Here is a 27,787-nt window from a genome sequence, read left to right on the forward strand (position 1 = left end):
GAATTAGATTCTTTTGATATTAACAACCAAATTATTTAACTTCAAAAAAAATTAGAATCTTTTACTTAATATGTAAAATTGAATAGCTATGAGCTTGTAGTTCAATTATCTTGGGTTTAATGTTAAGATTGAACTATATTACAAATTGACAATGGTTGTTTGTTTATGTTAACTTTCCCCTTTGCTATACATGCATGAATTAGCGCACTAGATGGTCATGCAAGATCCGTTCGTTTGCATAGAGAAGAGGGTGAAAAAAAAGGAAAATAAATAATAAAATGAAGTGAGAGTCACACTTTTCTATTTTACTTTAATTTAAAATTTTCATTTCAATTTATTTTTATTTTCAATTTTTTCTACTCTACCGAAAGGACTGTGGGTAAATAAAATTTTTCTTTTAAAGTCAAATTAGAGATATAAGAATTAATTTTGATAGAAATTAAATTTCTTTAAAAACATTAATAAACAAAATTAATTCTAGATGCAAAACTCGTAATTTTTTTGCAGCATCTTTATATGTATATTTATAAAAAAAAACATTTTATTTTATTGTTTAAATAATTAAATTACTCAAAAATCACTACCAAAAATAAACACATATTTGAGGAGGGAGTTTACATCGATCGCTGATAATTATTTATTTATGTTAGTCGTTAACTATTTGCAATTGTAATTTTATATTCACTTTAGCTAAAGTACAATTGTAATTTTCTATATTTAAAACTTGAAACTGTATATAAAATCTAATTAGAAGTAGTGTTATGGAGAATTAATCAAATAATTAGTAGAAAATATAAATGCATAACCAGTAAAGTCCACTATCATTTTATAAATAGTTGATTTACTAGTTAGTAGAAAATATTCTTAATGCTATAACTACATAATTGAGATTACTAATAATTAATAAAAAAACACTTTAATTTAGATCATAAGATGCAATTCTTCCTCAAATCATTCATCAAACTCCGATATGTATCTGAAGTTTCTCTCGATCATAGCTTTTACGTTAGACACCGGGCGTGCAGTCTAAAAAATGCACGTCCCTGCCTTTCTCTATCTCTTTCTCCAAACATTTGTTTAAAGCTAAAGGTTCATTTTTAATTTTCTTATTTCAAATTAGATTCCCTTAATTTTTTTCTCTTCAGGGTCTGTCTGAGTTTTTTGTATCTATATAACAATTTTCAGGTTCCAGTTTCATTGTGGCTATCGTCTTCTTTGATCATATATGTGTGGCATATAATTTCGTGAATGACATTATCTGTTTTTGTCTCAATATACCATAGATATTTAGTTGATTTTGCCAAAGGAGGAATGGATATCCTCGTTATGCCCCTTAATGGATTTTAATTCTTAACATTTATTCACTTTAAAACGTTAATCTCACAATCAGTTCCTTATGTGTCTATATTATTTATGTTCATCTGCACGTCAGTAGTTAGTATATATATTGCATTGTAATTCCTTTAGGCATTTTATGGGGTTAATATCTGTTTTTCCATATGTTCATGTGAAAAAAGTTAAAATCAGCCAGACTTCTAAAAAACACTATTATTCCTTTTCTGCTTATTTTCTTCATCATATAGATTATTACATTTTGAAAGTATATTGTACAAATTATGTTTAGCCAGTTTCTTCTTTGCTCTCCTTTCTTATTAATTTTATTAGTCCTGTTACTCTCCATTTAACTTTGAGCAAAAATGCAACAGGCTTGTTGTATAAACTGCATTTATACACTAGACAGTTAGATTGTTAAAATTGTAATTAGATAGAGAGCAGAGAAAAAAATATATTTTTACTTACCAATGAACATTAAAATATGTTTCGTGATGCAATACTATTCACACACTGCTTTCATGGGAAGTATTCAAGTGTAGCAGGCATCAACTTAACACAAAATGATCAAATTAAAAATTGATAAAATATTTTGCATGATTATAAAATAAAGGTTGCTAATGGTAATGATCTTCCATGAATAACGTTCAGCATGAGTTCAAGATCCTATGGGAACATATCAGGCTAGTCATACTCAGATCACGTTTGGTTCCTAACATTGAAACTTATAATCGTAAGTGTATTTTATAGGACAACTTAGATGCAGTTCCATTAGTTCTTTCAGTATAGTTCTCTAATTAGGATTGGAGTTTTATCTCAGTAGCCTACCCTGATCTTTTATACAAAACTTTATTAGATAAAGTGAACCTCCATTTGTAAACGGAGAACAACACTAAAATCACTTAAGAAATTGTATTTAAGTTTTGTCCTATTTTATATTCCTGTAAAGCCTTCAATTTCCAGTTTATTACCCTGCAATGTGTCAAGCCATTCGTTACATAGGCATGGCCACTTTGAACATATTAAACATTACAGATCAACCACAAGTGTTCTTAAGCCAAAATAAATGAATACAAAGGTGACTGAGCTTTTTCTTTTGTAGCCTTACTTGGGAGGAAAAAAAAATGGTTTTTCAATCTACAGGAAGCAAGTTGGCACTAAGTCATATGCATGATTGGCTGATTCTTCTGCTTCTTGCTGCTATGGATGGAGCCTTGAACATGATAGAACCATTCCATCGCTACATTGGGAAAGACATGATGAGAGACCTTATGTTCCCATTCAAAGAAGATACCATACCCATGTGGGGTGTCCCTGTAGGTACCTGCTTCCATCATGCTAATAATCCATGGAGATACCTCAAAATTATACCTTATACCATTAAGGATACAAAAACTTAACTTCTTGATCATTCCTGTAACAGATCCTCTCTATTTTCATCCCCATTCTTATCTTTATTGCGTTTTACTTTGCCAGAAGGGATGTCTATGATTTACACCATGCAACATTGGGTATTCTCTTGTGCTCTCTCAGTATGTTACTTGTTTTATCATCATCTCATTGGAATTGCTTCCTTAATTTGGAACTTAGGTCTCATGTTTTCAAGCTTAATCACTGGAGTCATCACTGATTCCATTAAAGATGCTGTTGGTAGACCGCGACCAAACTTCTTCCACCGGTGTTTCCCTGACAATATACCTGTGTGTTTTCCTTCTTATTCTCAGTATTCTGTAACCTTTAAGGTCGTTTCCAGAGAATTTTGTTTGTTTTCATTTCATATTATAAAGTAAGGTCACATTGTTTTGACTTTAAAAAGATTTGTATAATGTAATAGTGACAAGAAGATTTCTGTTGTTTTCAACATTTCCTATAAACAAAGAAAAAACATTTTGTGTACATTTTTAATTATTTGTGAAAGCAGGAAATGAAAACCAAGAAATTTCCTCTCAAACCAAATAGATCCTTAACTTCTCATTCAATCCTTCTGATTCTCTTGTCTCTGGCCCTTTCTGTCTAGTACTGATTGCTTAATTATGCTATGTGAATTGGTTCATGCAGGTGTTTGATAAAGACAATGGTGATGTTCTTTGTACTGGGATTAAGGCAGTTATAAAGGAAGGATACAAAAGCTTTCCAAGTGGGCATACTTCATGTAAGTAGTAGAATATCTGTTTCAAAAATAATGGTTAGGTGTTGATGACATGAACCTAGTCTAGAAGGTTGTCTAACCATTAACTATGAAAATTATCAATTGTGGAATGTGTTTGGCTTTTTTAATTTGGTAATTAATAAATGCAGGGTCCTTTGCTGGTCTTGGTTTCCTTTCATGGTACTTATCAGGGAAAGTTAGAGTGTTTGATCGCAGGGGGCATATTGGGAAACTATGCCTAGTCTTGCTTCCTTTACTTATTGCTGCTCTTGTGGGAATTACTCGAGTTGATGATTACTGGCATCATTGGACTGATGTGTTTGCTGGAGGCCTTATAGGTTTCTTGCTAGTTACACTTGTTATCATAATGCAATACATTGTTGCTTCATTTGAATATTATTGTTTTGCAAATAATGCCTATGTAACTACCTTTGATTTGTTGCTTCAGGACTTACCGTGTCTTCAATCTGCTATTTGCTACTCTTTCCTTTGCCTACTCATCCACATGGTACGAATTCTTGTTCTTTGATTATTTCTTCCGAATTTCAATTTAGCCCACCATTTGTATTGCATAATTGTTTTCCTGGACAATTATGAGTGTGTGTATTTCGCGAATTAAAAGTTTATTTCTGAGAATGTGAACTTTGGAATGTAATATTTTCATATTTATTCTCGGGTATTGTTTATTCCTGAAAAAGTAGTGTCACTGCATGAATTCATGGAAGTCACATATTGAACCCCTGAATGTTAATGTTTGGACCTCATCATGTCAATGAAGAATGATAGGAATTAGGAACAACGAAGAAATTGGTTGGACAAAAGTTGTGCAGAGTATTAGATACCCAATTAGTGTCATTTAGATCTTTAATCTTCTTATTGTAGTATTGCGTCTTATTTTCTATGTTTCTTCTTTTTCTCTATGGAGAGAAACTAGAAAGTGGGCGCTGGCAAATGAGTAATCTGCTAGTTCAACCAAAGCAATATGACCACATTTATAATTATAGTAGTGTCATTACCTTGTGCTCATATTTCCTTAAGTTGTCTGTTGGATGGTGCTCAAATGAGTGGAGAAAAACTCCTTCGGTAACTAGTGAAATATAACTCTTACAATGAGTTTGGATTATCTTCTTAACAACTATAAAGAAAAAGTTAAGTGAATATGTGACTCAAAATAAATCAAACTTAACCCAGTCGGCCAAGTGATGAGAGGTTTAGATAATTTCACAAGGTTGCAAAATTAAATTTTCTTATCGTCATTGTAGACAAAAAAAAAAAAAACTTTTTAGATAATTTATATTAGTTTATATACTTGAACTTTCAACTTATTCATATAACTTTTCCGTAAATACCCATAAGATTTTTTAGAATTTAACATTTTTGCCTTAGAAAAGTCTTAAAAACAATGCTTTACAATTGAAAAAAATCATACAAACTAGAAGCTAATCTAAATTGGGCATCAATCTTTGGTTTCTTGACTTGTATTTTTGTTCCAAATCTGTAGGTTGGGCTCCTCATGCTTTTTTTCTTATGATGAGAGAGAGTGATTCTCCTTCCCAACGAGGAAGCCAAACTCCAGATACAACAAGACTAGATGAGTTTCCCCTGCAAATGGCGGAAATGGAAAGTGGGACAAGATATATGTGAATGTGTGATTGCTGATTTCTGTTATGCTATATGCTTCTTTGACGAAATGGATTATAGGCAGTTTAGAAACATTTGGCAGTGTTGTGTCCATGTATACATCTCTAATAGGTACCATGCAAGATTGCAGTTTCCTTAGGTCGAACTAAGAATTAATATTCTCCAAAGTAGTGAAATTTATAATTAATAGCATGGCGAATTCAAAGTTTCAATTCTTACTAGAATCACACCAATTAATGGGACTCTTTCTCTAATATAAGTCTAACAGATTTTTATTTAAGAATGAAATTAGAATTGTCCAGTTCATTCTTTCTTTGAATCATTTCTGAATATAATGAAATAGGATGAAATAAGAATTTTTTTTGTAAATATATACTTATAATTTAATGATTATGCACAAGGAGTGTAAACCCTTTTTATATTATCGTATAAATTATTATTAATATGACTTTTAAATAATTATTATAAAATCAACAAACTTATTATATATGATGGGTTGTGATTTGATGACGATGTAAAACTTTTTACAGTATTAGTGTATAGGTTCTTTTTCCATATATATCTTGAAATCATTTCTGAATATAATGAAATAGGACGAAATAAGAAATTTTTTTTAAGTATATACTTATAATTTAATGATTATGCACAAATAGTGTAAAACCCTTTTTATACTACGTACAATTATAAATTATCATTAATATGACTTTTAAAGTAATTATCATAAAGTCAACAAAATTATCATACATGATGGATTGTGATTTGAGGAAGATGTAAAACTTTTTACACTATTAGTGTATAGTTCTTTTTTCCATGTATATCTTGAATAAGTTCTCCATTTTTTATCGTATGAAAATAACTAAATGTTTCTTTTGCTTTTTTTTTTCAATAATTCCTTATCTCTAATAGATCTTTTAGTAGATTCGAACTCATATAAAGTTCTAGTCAGCTATAAAGAAAAGTGTGTTTATGTTAATGGAAATTCATCATCCATACATAATGAATTTCACGTTTTACAAAATGTGAAATTTATAATTATTGATTAATAAATTATTTTTAAATATAAATATACAGAGGTGACAAATTAGGTTATCATGACTAAGTTATGAAAATGAGATGAGCTAAGCCGAATTTCTTATGAGTTGTAGATTTATTAGCCTAGTGTAGTCCATAAGGTTGGGCCAAATTGATTTAATTTTTTTAGGTTAATTTTATATAAATTTTATAAAAATAAACTAAATAAAATAATAAATAATATCGAGCCAAATTAGTTTGATGTTTTTTGGGCCAATATTTTACAAGTCTGATATAACTCATTGAGTCAAGTCGAATTAGCTTGATTTTTTCGATCCTAAAATTTAGGTTGTAACCTATCATGGGTTGAGGTTCGATCATTAAATTAGTTAGATTTATTGCGGATGATCTAATTATAGTTGAATTAGGTGTCAGTTAATAAATTCCAACCTAATGAGTTCAATCCAATTCAATATACATATAATATTAATAATAAAATAATAATATTCTAATTTTAGCTGTGTTGTGTGATGTGTGAGTGATGTAAACCTAAGAAAGAGCAAAGACAACAAATTGTGGGCATGTCCTCAATTGATTCCTAGATGCCTACGCCCAGAAGCAAGTACAATTCAATTGACACATAACATGATACCAATCAAATGTTAAGTATAACAAGCAAAGCGACATTAGTTAGTGTATAGTTAGTGTACGAAGCATTAAGAATCCTCTGGTAAAAACATATTTGATTTATGATAAACGATTTATACTATGATACACTATTTTTTAAATTTTTTATTTTAAAAATAATATTGGATTTAAATTTAGTAATAAAAATGTAAAAGATACGTTGAATTATCAATAAGTCATTGGTTCAAATAATACTAGATACTTCATATCAATAACATAATTTAAAAAAATATATTGAAAAATACAAAATGTTAAAAAAATTCCTAATCATTTTTGTTATGGAAAAACTCCTAAAATTATTCTCGTACAAAAATAGGTCCTAAAAATACCTTTTTCAAAATAGACAAATAGTTATTCTAATTTGTGACTATGGTGATATCGTGGTTTTTAAAAAATTATATATACAAGGAAATTGTTTATTTTAAGGAAAGCAAGAATTATTTTATTTTTACTTTTTGTAAATTACATGATTTTGACAAGTGCATAGATAATTGAGTCTCACTTCGAGGTGAGATAATCCATGTCAACTAGCCGTAACTGGTTCTGTTATGTTCAATTTGGATAGTAAGATCTGGTATTTGTTATGTGCTGGTCTACTACTTTGCTTTCATTCTTCAAGACAACAAAATGAAATAGCTAATGAGAAGTAACTTTAACTTATTCTAACAATTACTTCAAAATTTGGTCATGTTCTTGATTTTTACAAAACTCTAAAGCAGTGTAATATGATCTAAAAATTACTTTATTGTCATATGTGATTAATTGCTCGTTGCTGCAGCTACTGCCACAAGATATAATGGAACTGACAATTTGTAGCTTCTGAACTTTTATCTTTCTACAAGATGGTTTCTCAAAATCCATTTTCAATATTTTGCCAATCTTGCTGAATGTGAAGACTATCTCTTGATGGAAAAAAAAAAAAAAAGATATGACAGACGTGCTTTGAGTTTGTAAATCATTGTTTGGCTGAAATTTTTGTGTCAAGTAACATTTGCCATCTTTATGCAGCTAGAGCTACAATATGCCAGATGAAACAAGTGCTCTGGAGCCTCCTCACAAGTATGTTCCTTGGGTAGTTGTGAATGGAGAACCACTCTATGAGGTCAGTTTTGCAATTTTATACCGGCTGAACCACACACCCCATTCCTGGTGTTTGAATTTTTCACTAAAACATACCTCTAATCAACAGATAATTTATGACACTGAAATTTGTCCTTTACATATATGTAAGTTGCATTATATGATGAATGAAATTAGAAGTGTACAGGAAATTCAAAAAGAACTTGCAAATTTCTTTTCTGCAGGATTATGAGAACTTCTTGAGCTATCTTTGTAAGGCTTATAAAGGCACTGCTACACCCCAAAGTTGCACCCAAGCATCATACCTAAGGGAAGTGAATGCAAAGCCTAAGCATTCAGTTTGCTACAAGGACAGTGCATGGGATGCCAACACGGGAAAAAGTGAGCTCAATCATTGCATCATGGATGCACTAGATGAACCTTGGTGGTGCAGTTTAGATTTGCCAATGCTGCATGTTGAAGCAGTTTGTTTGTGCTATCTTGTATAGTCGTGTTGATCCCTCGAAAAGTAATAGAACTTCTGATGCACATAGTACTTTCGAATAAAATCATGTTGTGTACGTGTGTTTGTGTATAACATTCGTTGCAGTGGTTGTAATTAAGTAAAATTCTACTTTTTTCTTATATTCTTGTCATATAGAAGAAATGTTTTTATTTACTAAAATATTAAGAGTAAATACTCAATTTCATTCTTGAAAGTGTTAAGTGCTGACAATTTCGTCCTTAAAAAATCTAAAATTATTTTTTAGTTTCCGGTGATAAATTGATCCTTCCGTTAATCCATCACCGTTAACCTTAACATGAGCATACACATGATATTTGAGCTAGTTACTTGTCAACCCATGTGTACAAATGTTAACAATGTTAGTTGATGAATAAGATGTATTAATTTGTCACTAAATTCTTGATGGACTATTTTGTCAAATTGAAAGATTTGTTTTTTTTTCTTTACTTTAACCAAGGTTTGTAATGGTTGAATGATAATGACTACTTCCTCCCTCTCTTCCTTTATATAATCTTCTTCCTCCTTTCTTACTATTTTTTTCTTTTCTTTTCTATTGATCAGTGACTTGCATCAAAAAAATTTGGTTGATATCAAATGGGTGGAGAGTAAGCGTAGGGTTTAGTGGAAACAAAATGAAAGTGCACGGTTGTAGCAGTCATGGTGATTTTGAGTCTTCCAACAATAGTGAATGCAATGGGTGTTATGTGGAATGTAACTGTGGGAGGAAGGTGATAAATCACTTTCTGAGTGGTATTTTGTTTCATTTTGCATATATTTTCTTGGTAGAATTCATGTTTGGATACTAGTTCTGTATTGCAAAAGCACAGTCGCTCAGTTGAGTGAAAGAGTTAGAAATTACATAATTTTATGAAGATTTGAAGACTCTACACTTAATCACATACGTGGTACATTTACCATGGCTATGGTTATCAACATAGTCATAGTCAAATGATAACAACCCTCCCAGAACAACATCAAGGATCCCATAATGATTGTGGTAAACTCACAATGGTCATGGTCAATTCATGAGGGTCGTGGTCAACCAAGAGGATCATAATCAATCCATAATGGCCCATGGCTTCAGTGTTACTTTTGACCACGATCGTGGTGGATTCACCACAACTGTAGTATGCCTTTTCGTGTAGTTATCATTAGGAAATTATACATGAGATCTTTGTCTTTGTAACAACAATCTTTATTTTTATTTTTTCTTTTATGAATTTGAGGGAACCTTGAGGGCTATTGAGGGCTAAAAGCATGGACAATACGGCTTGGACGGATCGTGATCATCATTCATACCTATTGGTATGTCTATGTTTACTTTTTTTAGGATTACTAGTTTTGCTCTGATCATGAATGGCTAGTTCCACCTAGTTGAATGATTATGATGTAACTATCCAAATGTACTTTTCTCCTTGTTCTTAATGGAATTCCATATTGTTTAATGTTAATTAATTTTTTTTCTTAGTGTTTATTTGAAACAAATCATTCTAATACTCAATTGATTACATAGTAGTAATCGTTTGCATGTAATTGGTAGCTTTAGGTAGAGAATATTTTGCACCAAATTACATGATCAAATTGTTTGGATAATCTCCGGTAGATTAGTTAATATTTAATTAATCATCTCCAAAATTGATTTTATCCTTTGACATAAATTGATATATCCATGATCATTAAGGTATTGGTTTAAGTCAAAGAACATCTTCTGATCTTGGTCATAGACTTTAGTTGATTTTGGGAATCGATAATTAACTAGGGAATGAATTTCATTAGGATTAAGATTGGAGAAAAATTGGTACTAGTGAGTCATAACCTCTGATCACTTTTATTACAATTCAAAATCTCTCTTTATATTTATTTTTTGGTTTTCTTATAAAAAAATCATAAAAATATTTAAATTCTCATTTTAATCATTTCTACTGTTAGTTTAATAAACTTGACTAATTGGGGATACAACTAGTCATTTGAGTTCGATATCCTAACTTTCGAGTCCACGATTACTATTATGTAAAATACACTTGTCATTGTACAAGCCTAACATATTTTACACATTAGAAGGCTGTTATTCAAACATCAAAAATAAAAAATAAAAAAATAAGGAAGATGTTCTACACTTGCCCATTGCCAAAGGTCGGTTCCATTCATGTCATAAGCTTTGTTTGTTGTAGCTCTATTTTTTGTCATGAAAGATTTATGCATTGGATAAGTCTGCCATTGTTGATGTGCAATATGCTAGAAGCTGTGATTTTTTTGTTTGGGTGAATCCTATTGAAGAGAGGTGGATAGAATAGATGAGAGTGAAGATTGATGACTTATAAAAAAGTTGAAAATTATAAAATACTCAGTTTTTTCTCTATTATATATGTTGGTGGTGGTTTGTTACTTGTTGTGGTTGGTTTAGGGGTGTTGTAAGTGAACCAAATTGTAATGTAAGTTGTTAGTTGATGGATATTATAATTGGTTCCATATTGTGGGTTTTGGTTGAATTAATTTCTTGGACTACATTGACAGTTAGAGGTATTGTTCAGGGACGAAATTGGTATTAAGTATTATTGTTGAAGGACTTATTTGTCAGTAAATTATATTATAGAGGTATTGTTTAGGTTGGTCGTTTTCAAACGATGCAACATAAAAGCTCTGTTCCGACGATTATGGAGATTGTCAGAGTCATCTCGCTCACTCTAACAATGGTGGGAAGAAGAAAAAGCACAAGCTTTCTCTCACTCTAATAAGGGTGGGTGAAAAAATATAACCTTTGTATCTTATTGGAGAGTAAGAAAATGATATATTCTTTTGACAGATTAATCCCAATGTGACTCAACACAAAGCTTCCATTGACAAATTCGTCCTAATATTGTCACATTGCTAGCATATGTGCTACGTAGGCATAAAACTGAATGTTAACGATGATGGGTTAATAGAATGATAATTTATTGCCAGTTTTATACATTCAAGAATTAAAAAATAATTTATGATCTTTTAGGAAAAAGATTGTCCGTGTTTGACACTTTAAATGATGAAATTGAGTATTTGCCCAAATATTAAATGTAACTTTGCAATAAGATAAAAAAAAAGTTAGTTTATTATTTTAAAAAAAATAGACTAAAATTGGCAAGGAAAAATGATTAGATGCTTAATTTTTTGTTTTATTAATATAACACAAAAATAAATAAAAGTTTTAGTTAATTATTATCTTATGACTTTTAATAATAATAATAATAATAATAATAATAATAACAAATCATTCACCCAACATGTTATTATTATTTTTTCCATTCAACTAAATTATTATATTATCATAATTATAAATATTTTTATTATATATAAATAAAAATAACATATATTTATTTTCATTTAATTTGTTTTTAATATTTTTAATTTTGTGCATGATATATAAAGGAAGTTAACATAAATGATTTAAAATTTTATTTAAAATAAAAACTTGAATAAGGATAAATTTGAAAACAAAAGTAAAAAAGTAGGAAATGCAAAATAAAAAAAGTTGGATAGTAAAATGTGTAATTAAGTCTAAGTATATTGGAGTGTCAATAATTTCACCTTATTTTTGTTCTATAATTTTTTATTAAAAATTTCATTCAAATTAAATCTTAATACAGAAATTATAAAAAAAATTAAGAATATAAACAGATGAGCGAATAAACAAAAAAAATTCAGAGATTAATTTGAAAATTTTTAACATATTTATATTATTATTTAATCACAATTGTTAATATGATTTTTATGATGAAGATAAACTTATAATAAATGGTAGTTTCTGATTTTTTTTAACCATAACCTATTCTCACCAATCAAATTGCATATGCTAAAGAAAAACGTATAATTAACAAACTTTATATATTTATGCAAGGGTGGCTCTTATGATAGATTTACTTCTTTTACTGGTGTGCATCTTAAGTTGCAAAGAATTGATATCAATTTATTTTTTTTACAGAACTTGATACCAAAATCAAAATTATAAACAATTATTATTACTTTATTTACTAACGTATAGTAGATGTATTTGTTTGCATATATTCATATTTAGATATAAAAACAAGCTACAACGTAAACATGAACGTCGATATGTCCGAATGATTAAGGAGACAAACTTGAAATTTGTTGGGCTATGCCTGCGCAGTTTCGAATCCTGCTGTCGACGTTCTTCCTCTGTACATTACACATGGGATGGAGGGTAAGGGGGTCTTTTTTCAGGTGTGTAGGGGCCAATAACAAATGTGGTAGAGACTAATATCAATGCCTTATATTCTTTTTTGTTTGGCCCAACACCCAGGTATAATAATGGGTTATTTGAACTTTTTAATATAGATTATGCATTAAAGCCCAAATGATTACGATTTCAATCCCCTTGTCCAGCTTACATGTTCACCCAAGATTCAAATAGATACGAATCACATTATTAATGATTTTAGCTTGTGTTTGTTTTTGAAGATTGAGGTAATATTATAGAGAAATTTTGTAATTTTTTGTGTGATACCCACTTCTTTTACACTCTATTTTAATTTTTAAAAAAATTATTATATTTGTATCCTCTAAACCAAACACATTCTTAATGATCTCTTTCATAGCTCTAGTAGTGAATTCCAAGTTCCCAATCAACAATGAGAAAAAATATGTTCCTTAATCAAAGTCATAGAGTCCTTACCATTATCTTTGTATTGCTATGGTTGAGAGTTGAGGCTGCATCAACTCATTCCAAAGGGTCAAACTAAATATATTGTGATACTTAATAAATACTTAATAAACAAGATCTAACTTTGAAAATTGTTTAAGGGAAATAAAATATATGATGCTACAGTATGAAAAGTATAAACACTTACAGAATTTTTTTTTTTGGATGAATCAATATATTTTTCAGTTGAGAGTTAATAGCTAATTTCTTGAGATATTAAGATTTATTTAAAAGATTAATTTTTTACACCAGATATTTTTCATAACATAGATCTAAATCAATCCTCTAATAATATATTTAAAGAATAATATTATTTGACAACTATACCACATTTATATTGGTAGTAGAACATTAGATCTACTACTAAAAAAATGTCATATGCCGGAAAAAAATATTGGACATTAAGATTGTTTCTGTTGGTTGAGTATTTGTTATTAATCCATTTTTATTGGTACGGTAGATATAATTACAGAAAGTATTACCTAAAAGAAAATTTTAAAAAATTTGCTACAACCAATGGTTCTAGCAATTTAAGTTTTGATTATAGTCATTATCATATAAGAAATTAAATCACTTTTTAAAATGTACCAATAACACGAAAAGAAAAGGACACATATACAGAACACTACTTAATGTTTTATGAAGAAGATGACTCGTTAAATATTAATATAGCATTTTTTTATATACATAAATATCAATATAGTGTTTTTTTTAGGTTTAAATATTAACACAGTGTTTGGCACTATACTCAATGTCGTTCTTAATTAATTCTATAATCTTGCGTAGAATGTAATACATGCATGTATTATTTTTTAATGTCATATTTTTTTAATTATTTTATTCAAACATATCACAAAACTTATACATTGTGTTTATATATTCTAAAAATGATTTTCTGTTTATTGTCAACATCTTCTGTGAGTTCAACTTTCTTCTTCCCCGCGCCACCTTGCAAAGTAGTGTCCATCTCATCTTCCATCTTTAAACACTGATCATATATAGTCGTTGTTGGAAATCTTAGTTAATGAATTTATATTTTATAATCGTAGCAGGACCAAGACAACAGTCTCTTATTGTGGCTGTGAGAGGATCTCGTAGTTTTAATTTGGGTTTTTACACACCGACTTCCAAAAATGATTGATGCAAAAATACACGTCAATTGTATGAACTTTTACCAAAACAATCTAGGTAGCTCAGTTGAATAAAATATGTTAAATGTTATAAATTCTCTTACAACTATCTTTGATTCTTACAAAAGAAAAATATGAACTTTTCAATACAATTTCGAACACATCTTACACTAAGGGCAACATTGATTCTTTGCAAACCTCCTTTAAAGTTTAAAATGGCACAAAGAATTAAATATCTTGAGCTGGAAGAATTACAGAGTTAGATCAATTAAGAGTATTGCTGCCTTGTTAAAGAGCTAGAGAAGTCTTAAAAAGAAAGGGATCAAAGGAAACCTAATAACACAAGAGAAGAGATAACGAAAATGGAATAAGTTTTAAATGTATATAACTCAATAATTAATTTTTTTACATAATTTATATAAATAAATATTGCATTTATATAAGGAACCCTACAAAAATTGCAAAAATATATTTTTCATTTTTATTAACCTGGATGAGCATATTTAAGGAATGTACCATACACGTCATATCTTGGTATGTATTCAGACACGATCTCCATTAGGAGATACTTGCTAAACTGTCCACAGATAGTTATTAGGAGATAACATCTTTCCATAATTCATAGATACTTAGTTAGACAAAAGATAAATGGATATTTTACTCATTTTTATATACATAAATATATTGGGTTTAACTGACTTAATAGTCAAAGTTCCTTTGTAGTATTCTCATCACATGCTAGAGAATGAAATCGGTGATCATACTAATACTTGACGACATAAAATATCAGACTATTTGACTAATAAACTTAATAAAAACAAGTATAATTTTTCTACAATATATTTCTTTTAACTCACGTACTGTATTCAAAACTTTATTCAAAAAAACTAAGCTGCATATAACTTGCATCCAAGAGGGTGATAGAGTTAGTGAACTTTCAGCTTTTTAATTACATGTCTTTTTTATTTTGTTCCTACCATATTCATGTGATAGTGTAAAAAAAAAAACATATTCTTGTGATAGTTTCTCTTCAATGGTTTTCAAGTAAAAAAGGCTAGACCTAATTATAACTTTTGTTAGCCTAAATTTGTACTTCAAGTTTCGACTTTAGATATGTTATGTCTTACTTTCAATATTTATTGTATTCACTTATGCGCTTGTTTTTAGTTTAGTTATTTTTTGCTAATTGAACTTTCATTTTCTTTTCAATTATTATTCTATGGGATTACCTTTGTTGTCTAAACAAGATGACTATATCAGTAGCCATCTCTTTCTTTGAAATTTCAATTTTGAAATGTATAAAACACTCTTGTGAAAATTTAATTATAAAATTGATTTAATCACTTTTGAAACTCATTTACTTATCACTAACAAATTAACAACTAACATTGGCCTTTAAAAAAACTGATCACATTTGGAATTAAAATTTTCAAAATTAATTGAAAAATGTTTAATATATTTTGAAATTAAAATTTCAAAAGGAATTTTAAGTATTCTTCTGAAATGTATTGATAAATATTTTTCTAAAATCAAATTTTAATTAACAAGTGATTTGCATGTAAATCACTTCCAAGGTTAAACAAAGGTATATAATTTTGAAACAACAGTTAAAAAAAGATTGTAGAGAAATTTTAAAAAAGGATAATATAAAATATCATTTCCTTTCTTGAGTTTTAGTTAAAAAGTCATATTATTGTCTTCATTTAGTACTTTTATTTTCTATTTTTTTCAAGTCCATATTTTAATTTGGGATTAGATCTTTCCTTTATATAAGCTAACTTCAATAGTCATATCTAAGAATCTAAGGCAGTGAGTTTAGTAGATTTTAATTTTGGGTAATCTGTTTATTTAAAATATTTAACACTTTTCTCTTATTATCATTTCACTTATGTAACTTAAATTTATTTGCTTGTAAACATGCATCAATATAGAACTTACATATAAATCAAATTATTTTAGAGATAACTATTGATAAAGTTATTCTCTTTAATAACTATTTGATTATACTAATTTTCTTAATTGAACTGTTAAATTAAAAAAATTAGTGTGTATAATTTTTTTATAAAACTTTAAAACTATTTGATACTTCATTAAATAAATTCAATGCAACATATAAAATATTTTTTAAAAAATATTAATAAATATTTATTACAATATTAGGTAATTATAAATGTTTAATTTATCTAACATTGTTCATCGTGGACAATATTTTAGGTAATATATATAACTTTAGAACGACAAGAATCTAATTCTATCTCTGAAAGAACGCATTCCTATTTTCTTTTCTTGTTTTTTCCTGCGACAAGAAGTATTGGATTGAATGTGGTTTGAAAATCTAGCCAAAAAGTCCCAACGAAATCAATACCTTGCCCTACCACCCATTTGATGAACTTGACCTCGTTTCTCTGGTTTCTTACAACATGACATGGAGTTTAAAAATAAGACGAAGACGGTGGGTTTTGTTTTTTTTTTTTTATGTGTATGAAAATGGTAATTTGAATCATGACATGGAAGGCTGAAATTAACTTGAAGGAATTTATAGAAGTGGAAATTAAATCAAAAAATATAAAATTGTGTTGTATCAAAGAAGACAGTGTGTCAGCAAAGAAATTTAGGGGCCGGATATGGCTGTCGGTGATCAAACAACAGTTTGTCAAATGATATCAGTCACTAGCACATCGTTTATACAAATATTATTATGAAACTATCTCTGGTTGCAATTTACAATTGCAATGGCTTCAATTAATTCCTTTAGGGGTACATATAAATAATAAATACTTTAGCATTTTGTTCAGTCCATAAATGCCCAATTAACATTGCTTGTTGCTTGAAAAAAGGACCGACCACTACTGTTGGCGTTAAAGACACTAAAGCCCTACCCTAGTTTTTGTTAAATTGCTTTCCTCCGAATTCCAAGAATTTTTTAGATATGAGATAGTATAAGGTTTCGTTCCATAGAACATTGTTACTTCAGTTAAAAAATAGGGAAGTAATGACATGCATATTTATCAATTATACAAGTAATATTATTAACCACATCCAACAACTATCAACCGCATGCATCAAAGTGGATTAATTCACATTAAATTATTATAATTTTATTATAGATTTTAAGTTTAAGTTTTAAATATATAGTTATGTTAAATATTTAGAATTTTTTAAAACTTTATTTATTATAATTATATTCAACTTGAATATGATTATCTTTAAAAAAATATATGATCTTTTTTGTAAAAAAAAAAATGTGCTCTAGATAAAAAAAATCTTGCACAACTAATACATGGAAGTGTTTGTGAGAGGGCTTGAGAGGAGTCTATTTATATTTCTGTTGATTCAAAATTTTGAAAGAGTTATTATATATTTATCTGAATTCAAACCCAATTTTGATCTAATTAAATTTGAAATATATGTGACCCATTAAGTCAACTTGATTTGATTTGTTGATATAATATATCAATATTAATGGCATATAACTAAATAAAAAATTAAATAATATACATTTGAGGTATATAATATTTTATAATATATATTTTAAGATAAATACTTTCAAAAATTAGTAGTATACTAATTAATGTAATATTATACTAAACAAATCCATGAGTAAAGAAGTTATATTATTAATACATAATCATTCAAAAAAGTTATATTGTTTTTTTAAAAGAGTTTATATGTCAATTAATTAGATTGAGATGATCCAAAGTATAATCCAAATTTATATATTCTCAAAATATATAAAATATAATTTCTTAAATATTAATTTGTCAAAGGTAGCTTCGGCCTGCAACAGGTTTTGAGAGTACATAACAGGTGTTGAGAACCCCTAGATGCACCATATGTACAATACTCTGAAACTAGCACTTTTTTTTTTGTTTTTATATAAAAGTGTAACTAGCACATTAATTGTAAAAGAAATAAAAAAATTAAAGATTAATTCTAATAAAATAAAAATTTAGGATATTTATTTATAAAACAAGTAGAATTTAGGAATATTGAGCACTCTTTTCCCTTTAAAGATGAATGCAAATTGTTTGCATTATTAACTACTAATGCGTCACACACTAAATTCGATAGACATAAATTTGGGTACTTATAGTAGAAGACACGGTAAAAATAGATTAAAAAAAATTAATTACGCGAAACTAACAAGAAAACGACAATAATAAGAAGACTGACGCATTAGAACATACTATAAACCTCTTGGAAATGTTTAGAAGAGGCATTAGTCATTCAGAGAAATGCACCATACTTGTTATTATTCGTCACATACTAATACATCATATTCCATAATTGAAGGGCATCTTTACTAAAAATAGAAATTAAAGAAAGAGTTTAACGTGATGCATTATGTAAAATACTTTATATTATTGATTAATTATAATTTATTATTTGTATAATTTTTTAAATAATTATCATAAAAATTAATAAATTTATTATACATGATGATGATAATGTGGTGTAGTTAAATAATAATATAAAGCTTATGTTATTAGTATTTTTTTCTTATTAAAATAATTTCATTTCTTTGACTAACTACAATATGATCATCTAAATACATTATACATAAATTCAGCTTTTTTTTAGACAAAGTTATTTATTATAAGATTCTTTCAACATTTTAAACATATTTTTTATTAGTTAAATTTTTAAAAAACTATAAGTAAAATTTATCACACAAGATATAAGATTTACATAAATTTTACTTTCTCTATTTCTTTTTAAACATCAAATTTTTTAAAGATTTTTATTTTTATTTATTTGTCATTTTTAAAGTTTAAGATAATATTAATTATTTTTATATTAATTGTGTTCTTGCTTTCCACCTAATATTTAATTAATATATATATACATAAAAAAATGAAATAAAAAATCTCAATTATTTTATTAAGATCGAGAAAAAATATTATATTTATTGATTTTTGCATAATAATCCTATTATCAAAAGGAACAATGAAGTAATTAATAATAAAAAAAGAATTAAATCATTAATTGCTGACATTTCTCAATTCCCCGGTTAGCATACACCATTGGATCCCATATCAGCATCTTATCCCCAATTAATTAAAATCCAACAATAATAACGACCCGTCACATACGTTATGGGTGAATAATAAATATATTCGCTTCTCATCTGATTCTACGCCACCACCATCTTAATTATTTAGAGCAGAAATGTTCATGGTGCGTTACATTAACCTATCTTTATTAAATTGAGAGCAGCTTAAATGTGTTTTCAGCTTATGATAAATTAATCAGTTTTATTTTAGGTTTCTAATAAAAAAATATATCAAATTTTTAATAAATAAAAAATTTGTTATTTATTTTTGTTATATTATTTTAGTCCTTTTAATATTTTTTGTTTTTATCTTTAAAATACACAGATCATTTATCATAAGTCCGTATAAATATTTTTCAAAAAAACTAATACAAAATGAAAAAAAAATTATAAGGACTCAAAATGAAAAATAATATATTAAAAAGACTAAATCAAAATAACAATCAAAAACAAAAATTTATTTTATTAGAAACTCGTCGTCATTTCTTTATTAGGAATTTCAAATAAAATTCACAATTTATCATGAATCCAAAGCAATATTTTAAGACATATTTAAAAATTCGCATCATCTAAGGATAAAATGAATATATTTTAGTTTATTTATGTTTTAAGCTCAATTCTCCTAATATTATTATTAAGATCATCGCAGTGGAAGTATTATCCACGCCACTTTAATATTTAGTGATTCATCATGATTGAGAATAAAAAAAGTATTTATAAACTATTATGAGTATTGACTCATGTAAGACTTTTGACGTACAACAACAACTCATAAATATTTCTAATTTAAAGAGTATAGGAATATTAAATAAACTTTTTTATTCTTTTGCACTGATTTTTAATTTATAAGAAAAATATTTAAATTTGATTTTATAACTTAATTTTTAAAAACTTATTTAATTATTTTATAGTACACTTTTTTAGTTTAAAAATTAGTTGGTTCAATAATAAGTTATTACATCTATCAATCACATTAATAATAAAATGAATTTATTGTCAATGTTCCTTATAAATTTCGTAAAATAATGAGACGAAATTTTCTTCGCTCCGATCTTGAAAGTAAACGGTGCTGTCGCTAGCCGTTTTGGCAGCGTCAATGAGGACCATTAACCCATTAGCATTAGCATTAATTACATATTAGAAATAAGAAATAGAGACATTCTCATTTAAAATAGAGTAAATAGTAAAAAATGCGTATTTAATCTAAAGAAGAATGAAATTGAAGCACTCACACTACGTAGTAATACAACAAATCAAATATAGTTCTTTATGTGTCGCTTCTAGGGTAGGAGAGAAGAGTATATACGTCATCAATGATTGTGATGACAGCTAATTAAGCTGATTAAAGATTTGAATTAATTTCTTCAAATTACATAAAAATTAACAAGCATCTCCAACAAATGATTAACAATGTATGCTATTGTAAGTTTCTTTCTTGCGTTCTCTGTTATATTATCCATTCAAGCCAGACATCCTACCCAATCATTTCTAATTTTCTATACCATTATTTTATAAATTATATCCATGTTTTTTTAACATAAAATTGAACATTTTAATTTAAATTGGATGAAATAATTCATAGAATCATTCAATTTGAAATCTGAGTTAGGAAGATAGGATTTCGTGATATATTAATCGAGGAGATCGATCATGAGCATATTCATATATGCAAACTCAACAAATTTCAATCATCCGCTATTCAAATAATCAAATTGTTGTCATCTTTGGAAAATTTTGGAAACGTTCAAATCGTCTAAAAAATGTTGGCATTTGCATGTCAAATTCTCTTGGGAGAAATTCCTACAAAAGGAATGATCTCTTTAAGAAGAATGTCATTATAAGTTCTCATTAAATTTATGTTGTATATTTTGTCGTAACTGTTGCAAACCTATATCGCTATACATTTTTTCCCTTGCATGTTGTCTATTTTGTTTTGATTAGATTATTAGTGTATTACTCATGGCTTGGCTTCCAAATAGCCATGCCCCAAAACTAGTCCGGAACATTATAGCTGGCCAACAGTGTTAAGTAAAGAAAAGAAAAACATGAAATTATGTTTAACGATTGTTAGAGCCATTTAAGTAGTTTGGTCCATTAATTGGCTAGTCCTAATAGGATATCTTTCAATAAAAAAAAAAATAAACTATATATAAAATAAGCAAATAATGAAATTACAAAGCAATTCCCTTATTAAGATTTTTTTATTTCTCACCACTTGTTTTTTAATAATTGAATTCCCCAATTTCCTTTCACGCACATTTTTATGAATGGACTTTACCTTCATCATTTGCACATACACATATTTATGAATGGACTTGCTTTCATATATTTACACGTATTTGTTTCTTCAGATACCAGAAAGCTTGTCAGAAATCTTTTTACTCAAGAGTTCTTGAAGAACTTCATCACTTAAGAAATACTCCCTCTATTTTAGAATACATGACATTTTACAAAATCAATGGTATTGAATATTTTTTTTCTAAGACTACCCTTAAGAAATACTTATTAAAAATAAATGAGTAATTAATTAGAGAGATAAATGATATATTAAAAATTTATTTAATTTTTTCTTTAAAGTTCAATAAATTAATTATATTCATTAATACTTGTGTAAAAATCTTAAATGTCATATATTTTGAAACCAAGGAAGTATATAGGATAAATGCTTATTCTAGTATAATTATATACTAGTACAAAAAAAATCATATGCAAATTGGGTTAAATAAAAGATTGTAATAAGCAAATATCTTTGGTTATAGAATTTTATTTTAAATTTATAATAAATAATTTAAATTATAATATTAGTTTATTTTTAATTATTGATAATTTATAAAAAAATAATTGAAATTTAATTTAGATATTAAGATAAAAGAAAAGGTAGTTTGAAATAATTGAGATGATTTTCTTTTTGTCCGGTTGTGATAATCTATAGAGGGTGAAGTGTGAAAAATTATTACATGATTGAAGACCACATGACCTTGACTAATCCATATGCAACACATAATTAAGTCTTAACAATTTTTTGTTATAAGTTAAAAATTTAAATTTATGCTACATAAAGATCGGCCAAACTAATTAAGACACATAATGTGTTTGGAAACATGTTAGAGGCATTATTTGATGTTAATGTCCAAACAACTAACAGTTGCTTTTGCGTGATGCCATTTTGCACAAAACATGAATAGCGCGGGTTTCGAACCCAACATACACTTCGAGGTCTTAGGTCATGTATTAATTTCTCTCGTGAAGACACTTCCAAATGAGAGAAGAAAATTGAAAATGCCCGAAAGAGTCCCTAATGGAGAGTAGGGAGAGTGGAAGTATATCATGGTACGTTTGAACTCTGAATACACAATATAGAACCCTAGTTGGAGCCAAAAATCACATAAAAAACAAGATAAATCCTAAGCAATTCTGTGTTAAGTAATTTATTTTTTTTACCATGAAAAATTAATTGCTTTTATATCAAGGGACCGCCAATCCAAACATGTCATGAACTTATTACTTATGATTTTCCAAATTGTGTATTTCAATTTTTATGACATATTGAAGTTCAGTTTTTGCACTTTAAATTAACTAGTGACACGGCAAACCAAGTGGATGGATCTCTGCAGCACCATGCACATTAAACAATGGACGCACGAGCACACACAAAGGCAGCAAGGACCAGAGTTATGAGTGTATATGCTGATAGTGGTTTGCACGCAAAAGATACCTGAAAGCTGAAACTTACTGTCTCACACACACACAATGTGAAAAAGAGCAAAACCAAGAGGCCACCACCACGCGGTTGCAAAAAAATAGCGTAATGATTGATGATCCTACCCAAGTTTTGAAAACCATCACAGGATTACAATGCAAAAGGCAACAACAAGGGACAGCTCCACCGTACCACTGCACTGCCCCAGGGCCCCCTCCACCCCCTCAGCTGGATCGAAATTTTTGCCCAACAAAACAAAGACCCATCACCATCCATTTTCGGTACTAGTATTAATTGTCAACAAATGCACCCCATCTGTTTGCAAAATGTGCACGTAAATATATGGCTCTAGTTGCTGCATGCTGGGGACACTATACCCCACGTGTTACTGTGTACTCTGTTCATTTTCTGCGACTATCAACAATGCCATGTGGGCATCACCTCCTTATTGGCTAATATAGCTCAAGCCCTTGTTTTCAATTTTCTTTGATGGGCATTCTAAACTATAGTATATATAGTACTTAAGGTAAATAATTTTTACACTTTTGTTTAATATCATAGATGTATAGTTATGTATGATAAGTGTTAGTAAAAATAACCACAATTCTAAAACACACAAGAATATAAGATTTAAGGAGATCTAATAAGTGTATTTATGTTTTTGAAAGCATAATAATTGTTTTTTATTATTGATTATGCAAATAGTTTGTCCATTCATAGGATATGAGCCATATAAAAAAAATATTAATTTTTATAATAGTTATTTTAAAAATTATAAGATGATTTGATAAAAATTTATATAAATTAAACACGTGAAGATTCATTTCTACTATGAGACTAAACCCTTCAATTAGGAGTAAAAAAGTAAAGTCCTAGCTCCCATAATGAGTTACAAATAATGGAGTTAATTTATTTAATTAGGGTCAAGGGTCTACTACTTGCACAACAATCAATCAATCAATCACTGATGATGGGTAGGCTATGGGTAAAGTAATATAAACAAATTTGAAGTACATATTCGTTTTTTCCAATCCATAACGTCAATAATGGCCCTTTTCAAATGGTCTTTGTGTGAGACAATCACAAGAAGCAGGTGCCTTAAGAATAAGGAAAAAACAACCCCTAAATCTAATCGAATCCCACCCAACAGAAAACGCCCACCCCTCTCTCATAAATGAAGCATATGCTGTTTTTTGTTTTGGCGAATGCAGAGGGTTCTGCCATACTATACTACCATTCTATATGGCGACAAGAGAGGCAAAAAATTCAGAATCTAAGTGGGATTGCCTTTCTCCTGACGAACCTTGTGATATATGTCCATTGCACTTATTTCTCTTCAGAACTCACTGACCCATGTACTGTAGTATAATAAATAAAATAAATAAATAAACCTGAATAAAAAGGACAATTCATATTTCATCGTATTAATATTGGATGTACGTATTTCTTAGGGTAAAACTGGAAAAGAAAAGAGAGTGTAATCAGTGGATTAATGTAGAAAGAAAGAAAGAAAACGGATTTTTATATATTTTATTTTATTTTTAGAAAAAGAAGGGATATATCCAATTTTTCTTTTTGACTTTTTAGAAATCGAAATGGTTAAAGTGGCCACCGCACATAATAAAGAAAAAACAAAAGAGAGTGAGAAATAAAGTTCCCTACACGAAATTATGTGGTTCCACAAAAGGCCAGAAAGCGAAAGTTCTTGTTACATTCAAAAGTATATGAATATTTCTTTATGGAGAGAGAAGGATAAAAAATAATGCCAGAAAAAGAAGAACCAAACAAAAAAGTAATACAAAGAAATAATTTCGGTACCATTATCATGAGTAGATGGATCATGATTTAGTGGATATATGGGTCCAAAATTCCAAATTTACATTAAAAAACGTGGATTTGTTTGGGAGGGCCTGGTGGGTCTATGCTATAATAACAAATGGAACATAACAAATAAATTATAGCTGAGTTATGATAATACAAATGAATGAGTAATAGTATAATCAACATAAATATAGAATGCAAAGGACGGTTGGCTAATGGTCCTTTTCACACTTAGGTGGTGGTTACCAAAATAAAATATGAGCAGCAATCACAAGGCATTACTTTTTTTTCGTTGATGCTTGCATCCTATATCTTTTAGTAGGTGTTGTTTTCACGGAAAGATATGTCAATTATAGGTATCGTAGGAGAGAGAGAAAGGTAAGACATAGGAGAGGGGAAGGTGGTGAAAAGAGATAATAATATCTCAAAATTAACTTACCTAGGCCAAGAGAAAAACAATAAGCCAAAATTGCAAAGCTGAAATACAAAATCTTACAACACAAAATCTTAGATCATGTTGCAAAGGGGGCACCTGAAACAGAAGCTCAAAAAAATGTTGTAGAATGATAAGCACACGTGTGTATCACTGGTGAAGACCAACAGATATCAAGGTATATAGAACCCGGGGACCATCGAACAGTGTTGCATGGAGTAGTATAAAGAAGGATTAGATCTTTTAATTGACTTATTCTATGTGTTGTTTACCATCTTACTAGCCAGCACCACTAAAATAAGACAATGACGAGGGGGGAAAAAAAAATTCTAATAATTATCTACCCTTCAATCCTAAAATGATTATGATTATTATCATAATGAAATGGTCAATTCCTATGATATAGCTCTCTCATCTATATCTAACTTTGCAGGATGACTATCATGGATTAAGACATCATTGTGATTATTTATTTATTTATTCTTTCCCATTGTTCAAAATTTGGCCAAATTGTTATGTGTGCACACACCACTGATTGGAGTTTCACCAGTCAAGACAAAAACGAAATGTCATTTCAAACAAAGAGAAACGATGTGCTTGCTAGTTTCCTTAATGGCATCATAGGAATATATACTTCCTAGTGAGAAAAAAAATGTAACAACAGCGTTTGAGCTCTCTCCTTCGCTCTCCAACAGTTAACCCCACAAAGGAACCAGGAATGAAAACAAAGAATTATGAGTCTTAGTTCATGAAAATGAAATGCTCTTGGAGTTGTCTATTCTAGCAACGAGTTCATTCCTATAACTCCACTATAGCGGACGATTGAGTCCTTAAATCTTAACATAAGCATATCAAACACCACCTCCCAAAAACAATACCAAATTAAAAAAATATATATATAGCAAAATATATCAAATGATCGAGAAGAAACCTAGTGATGAAGTGCCATGTGAACTACATCAAGCTAGCAAGAGAATAATGACATTACGAATAATGCTATAGCTCAATATAGCAGATAGAGATCAGAATGATTGCGCATGAGACATAAACAATTAAACAATATATATTTACACCTAAAATTCGTAGATGGAAAATCGCCATAATAAAATATGCAACTTGATAATTATATAAGCCTTGTAATCACAATTAATTTCCTTAGAAAACTAAAAATAGATAGTAATAATGTAAAAACAAAAAAAATTAAGGAAAAATAAATAATTAAATAACTATTAAAATTATACTGTGGTTGTAGTATCATTAGCTGTGGCAGTTGCTGAAGAAGTTAAACTAGCACTAGAACCAGCTCCACCACCAATAGCGGTATCACCACCGCCACTCGGAGAGGCAACTGCACCGCTACTACCACCACCACCACTACTCACCGTCACCACGGTGGTCCTCTTCCGCTTCTTCTTCTCATAAGGGATCCCTCTTGCTTTAGCCTGACCTTCTCTTACCTCCCTGAGGTAAATTCTGACGGCCCTGGCGCCGAACGGGTTAGACTCAGGGCGGCCTCCGTTTTCCTCGTAAGCCGCCCTGAGTCGCCCGATCAGGGCGTCAAGGCTTCCCCACGCTTGTTTCAGTGGGCAAGCGCAGGGCGCAGGAGGGTTGGGGTACCCGTAGTACGGGCACCCCGTGATGTGAACCTTGGTTTTCCCGAATTGGTCCAAGTACTTCAAGAACTCAATGACGTGTGCGCCACTGCACCGCGCCAGCGTTAATGGGGGCTTGTGGTTCTGTAGGTACTGCAGAAACGTGTTCCAGTCTCGACGCTTTTGCGATTCGTAGCGGCTCGGAGGCGCCGGCGATGATCCTCCGGGTTGTGGTGCTGCTGCTGATATGGCTGGAGCTGAAGAGCCTGATGCTGGAGCTGCTTCTGTTGAAGTGGGTTGGGGTGGTGGTGCCTCCCCTGATGCTGAGGCCATGATCAAGAGCTTGTAGAACCTACTGGGGTAGGTTCAATTTAGGTAACTCTGTGTTTTGTTGTTTGATCTATGTGATCTAAGTGAGGTTTTTTTTTTGTTTCTGTTGGATTGAGGTTGAGGAAGTGAGGTTTATGGGACTGTGATTTTTGGTTTTGTTTTGGGGTATATAGGAAAGTGAAAGGAACTAGGGTTTGGTTTAGGTGGGTATGGTTTGAGGGTGATGAAGAGGGTTTGAGGGTGATGTTTTCACGGGGAAAGGGTTTCTGGTTTTTGTTCTCTTTTTCGTGAGAAGGAAAGAAAAGGAGAGAGAGGGGGGGAAAGGGGGAAGGGAGCGTTTTATTGCTTGGTTTGGACTTCACTTTAGAGTCACAGAGAAAAACGGTAGAAAAAAAAATCAAAATTAAATAATACTAATACTAGTAGAAGAGAGTGGATATACCTTTTTAGGAAAAAAGAAAATGTGAAAAATAATAATAATAAATGTATTCTCAAGGGAATCCCCTGTAGCATGCAGGTATACCGTGAGAGGAAAAGTTTTTAGTTTTAGATTTTATTTGTCAATATTTGCATTGTGTTAGAGGTTTTTAAACTTGTACATATTACTCAAACTCTCACTGTTAAATTCAT

General features: G+C 29.4%; 2 protein-coding genes across 2 annotated transcripts; one reads left to right on the top strand and one right to left on the bottom strand.

Annotated features, from left to right (window-relative positions):
• Window positions 1-2,456: 2,456 nt before the first annotated feature.
• LOC114394952 (lipid phosphate phosphatase 2-like) lies at window positions 2,457-5,310 on the top strand. Its single transcript, XM_028356629.1, has 7 exons — window positions 2,457-2,718; window positions 2,754-2,843; window positions 2,923-3,032; window positions 3,391-3,484; window positions 3,631-3,819; window positions 3,930-3,989; window positions 4,983-5,310. Exons 1-7 carry the CDS (start codon window positions 2,457-2,459, stop codon window positions 5,123-5,125), a joined length of 948 nt encoding a protein of 315 aa, XP_028212430.1. The 3' UTR covers window positions 5,126-5,310.
• Window positions 5,311-26,280: 20,970 nt separating this feature from the next.
• LOC114394779 (protein G1-like7) lies at window positions 26,281-27,524 on the bottom strand. The gene has a single exon (XM_028356452.1). The coding sequence runs from the start codon at window positions 27,158-27,160 to the stop codon at window positions 26,471-26,473; it is 690 nt and encodes a 229-aa protein (XP_028212253.1). The 5' UTR covers window positions 27,161-27,524; the 3' UTR covers window positions 26,281-26,470.
• Between the last annotated feature and the right edge of the window lie 263 nt (window positions 27,525-27,787).

This window comes from Glycine soja, chromosome 18, assembly GCF_004193775.1.
Source record: "Glycine soja cultivar W05 chromosome 18, ASM419377v2, whole genome shotgun sequence".
Taxonomy (NCBI): Eukaryota; Viridiplantae; Streptophyta; class Magnoliopsida; order Fabales; family Fabaceae; genus Glycine; species Glycine soja.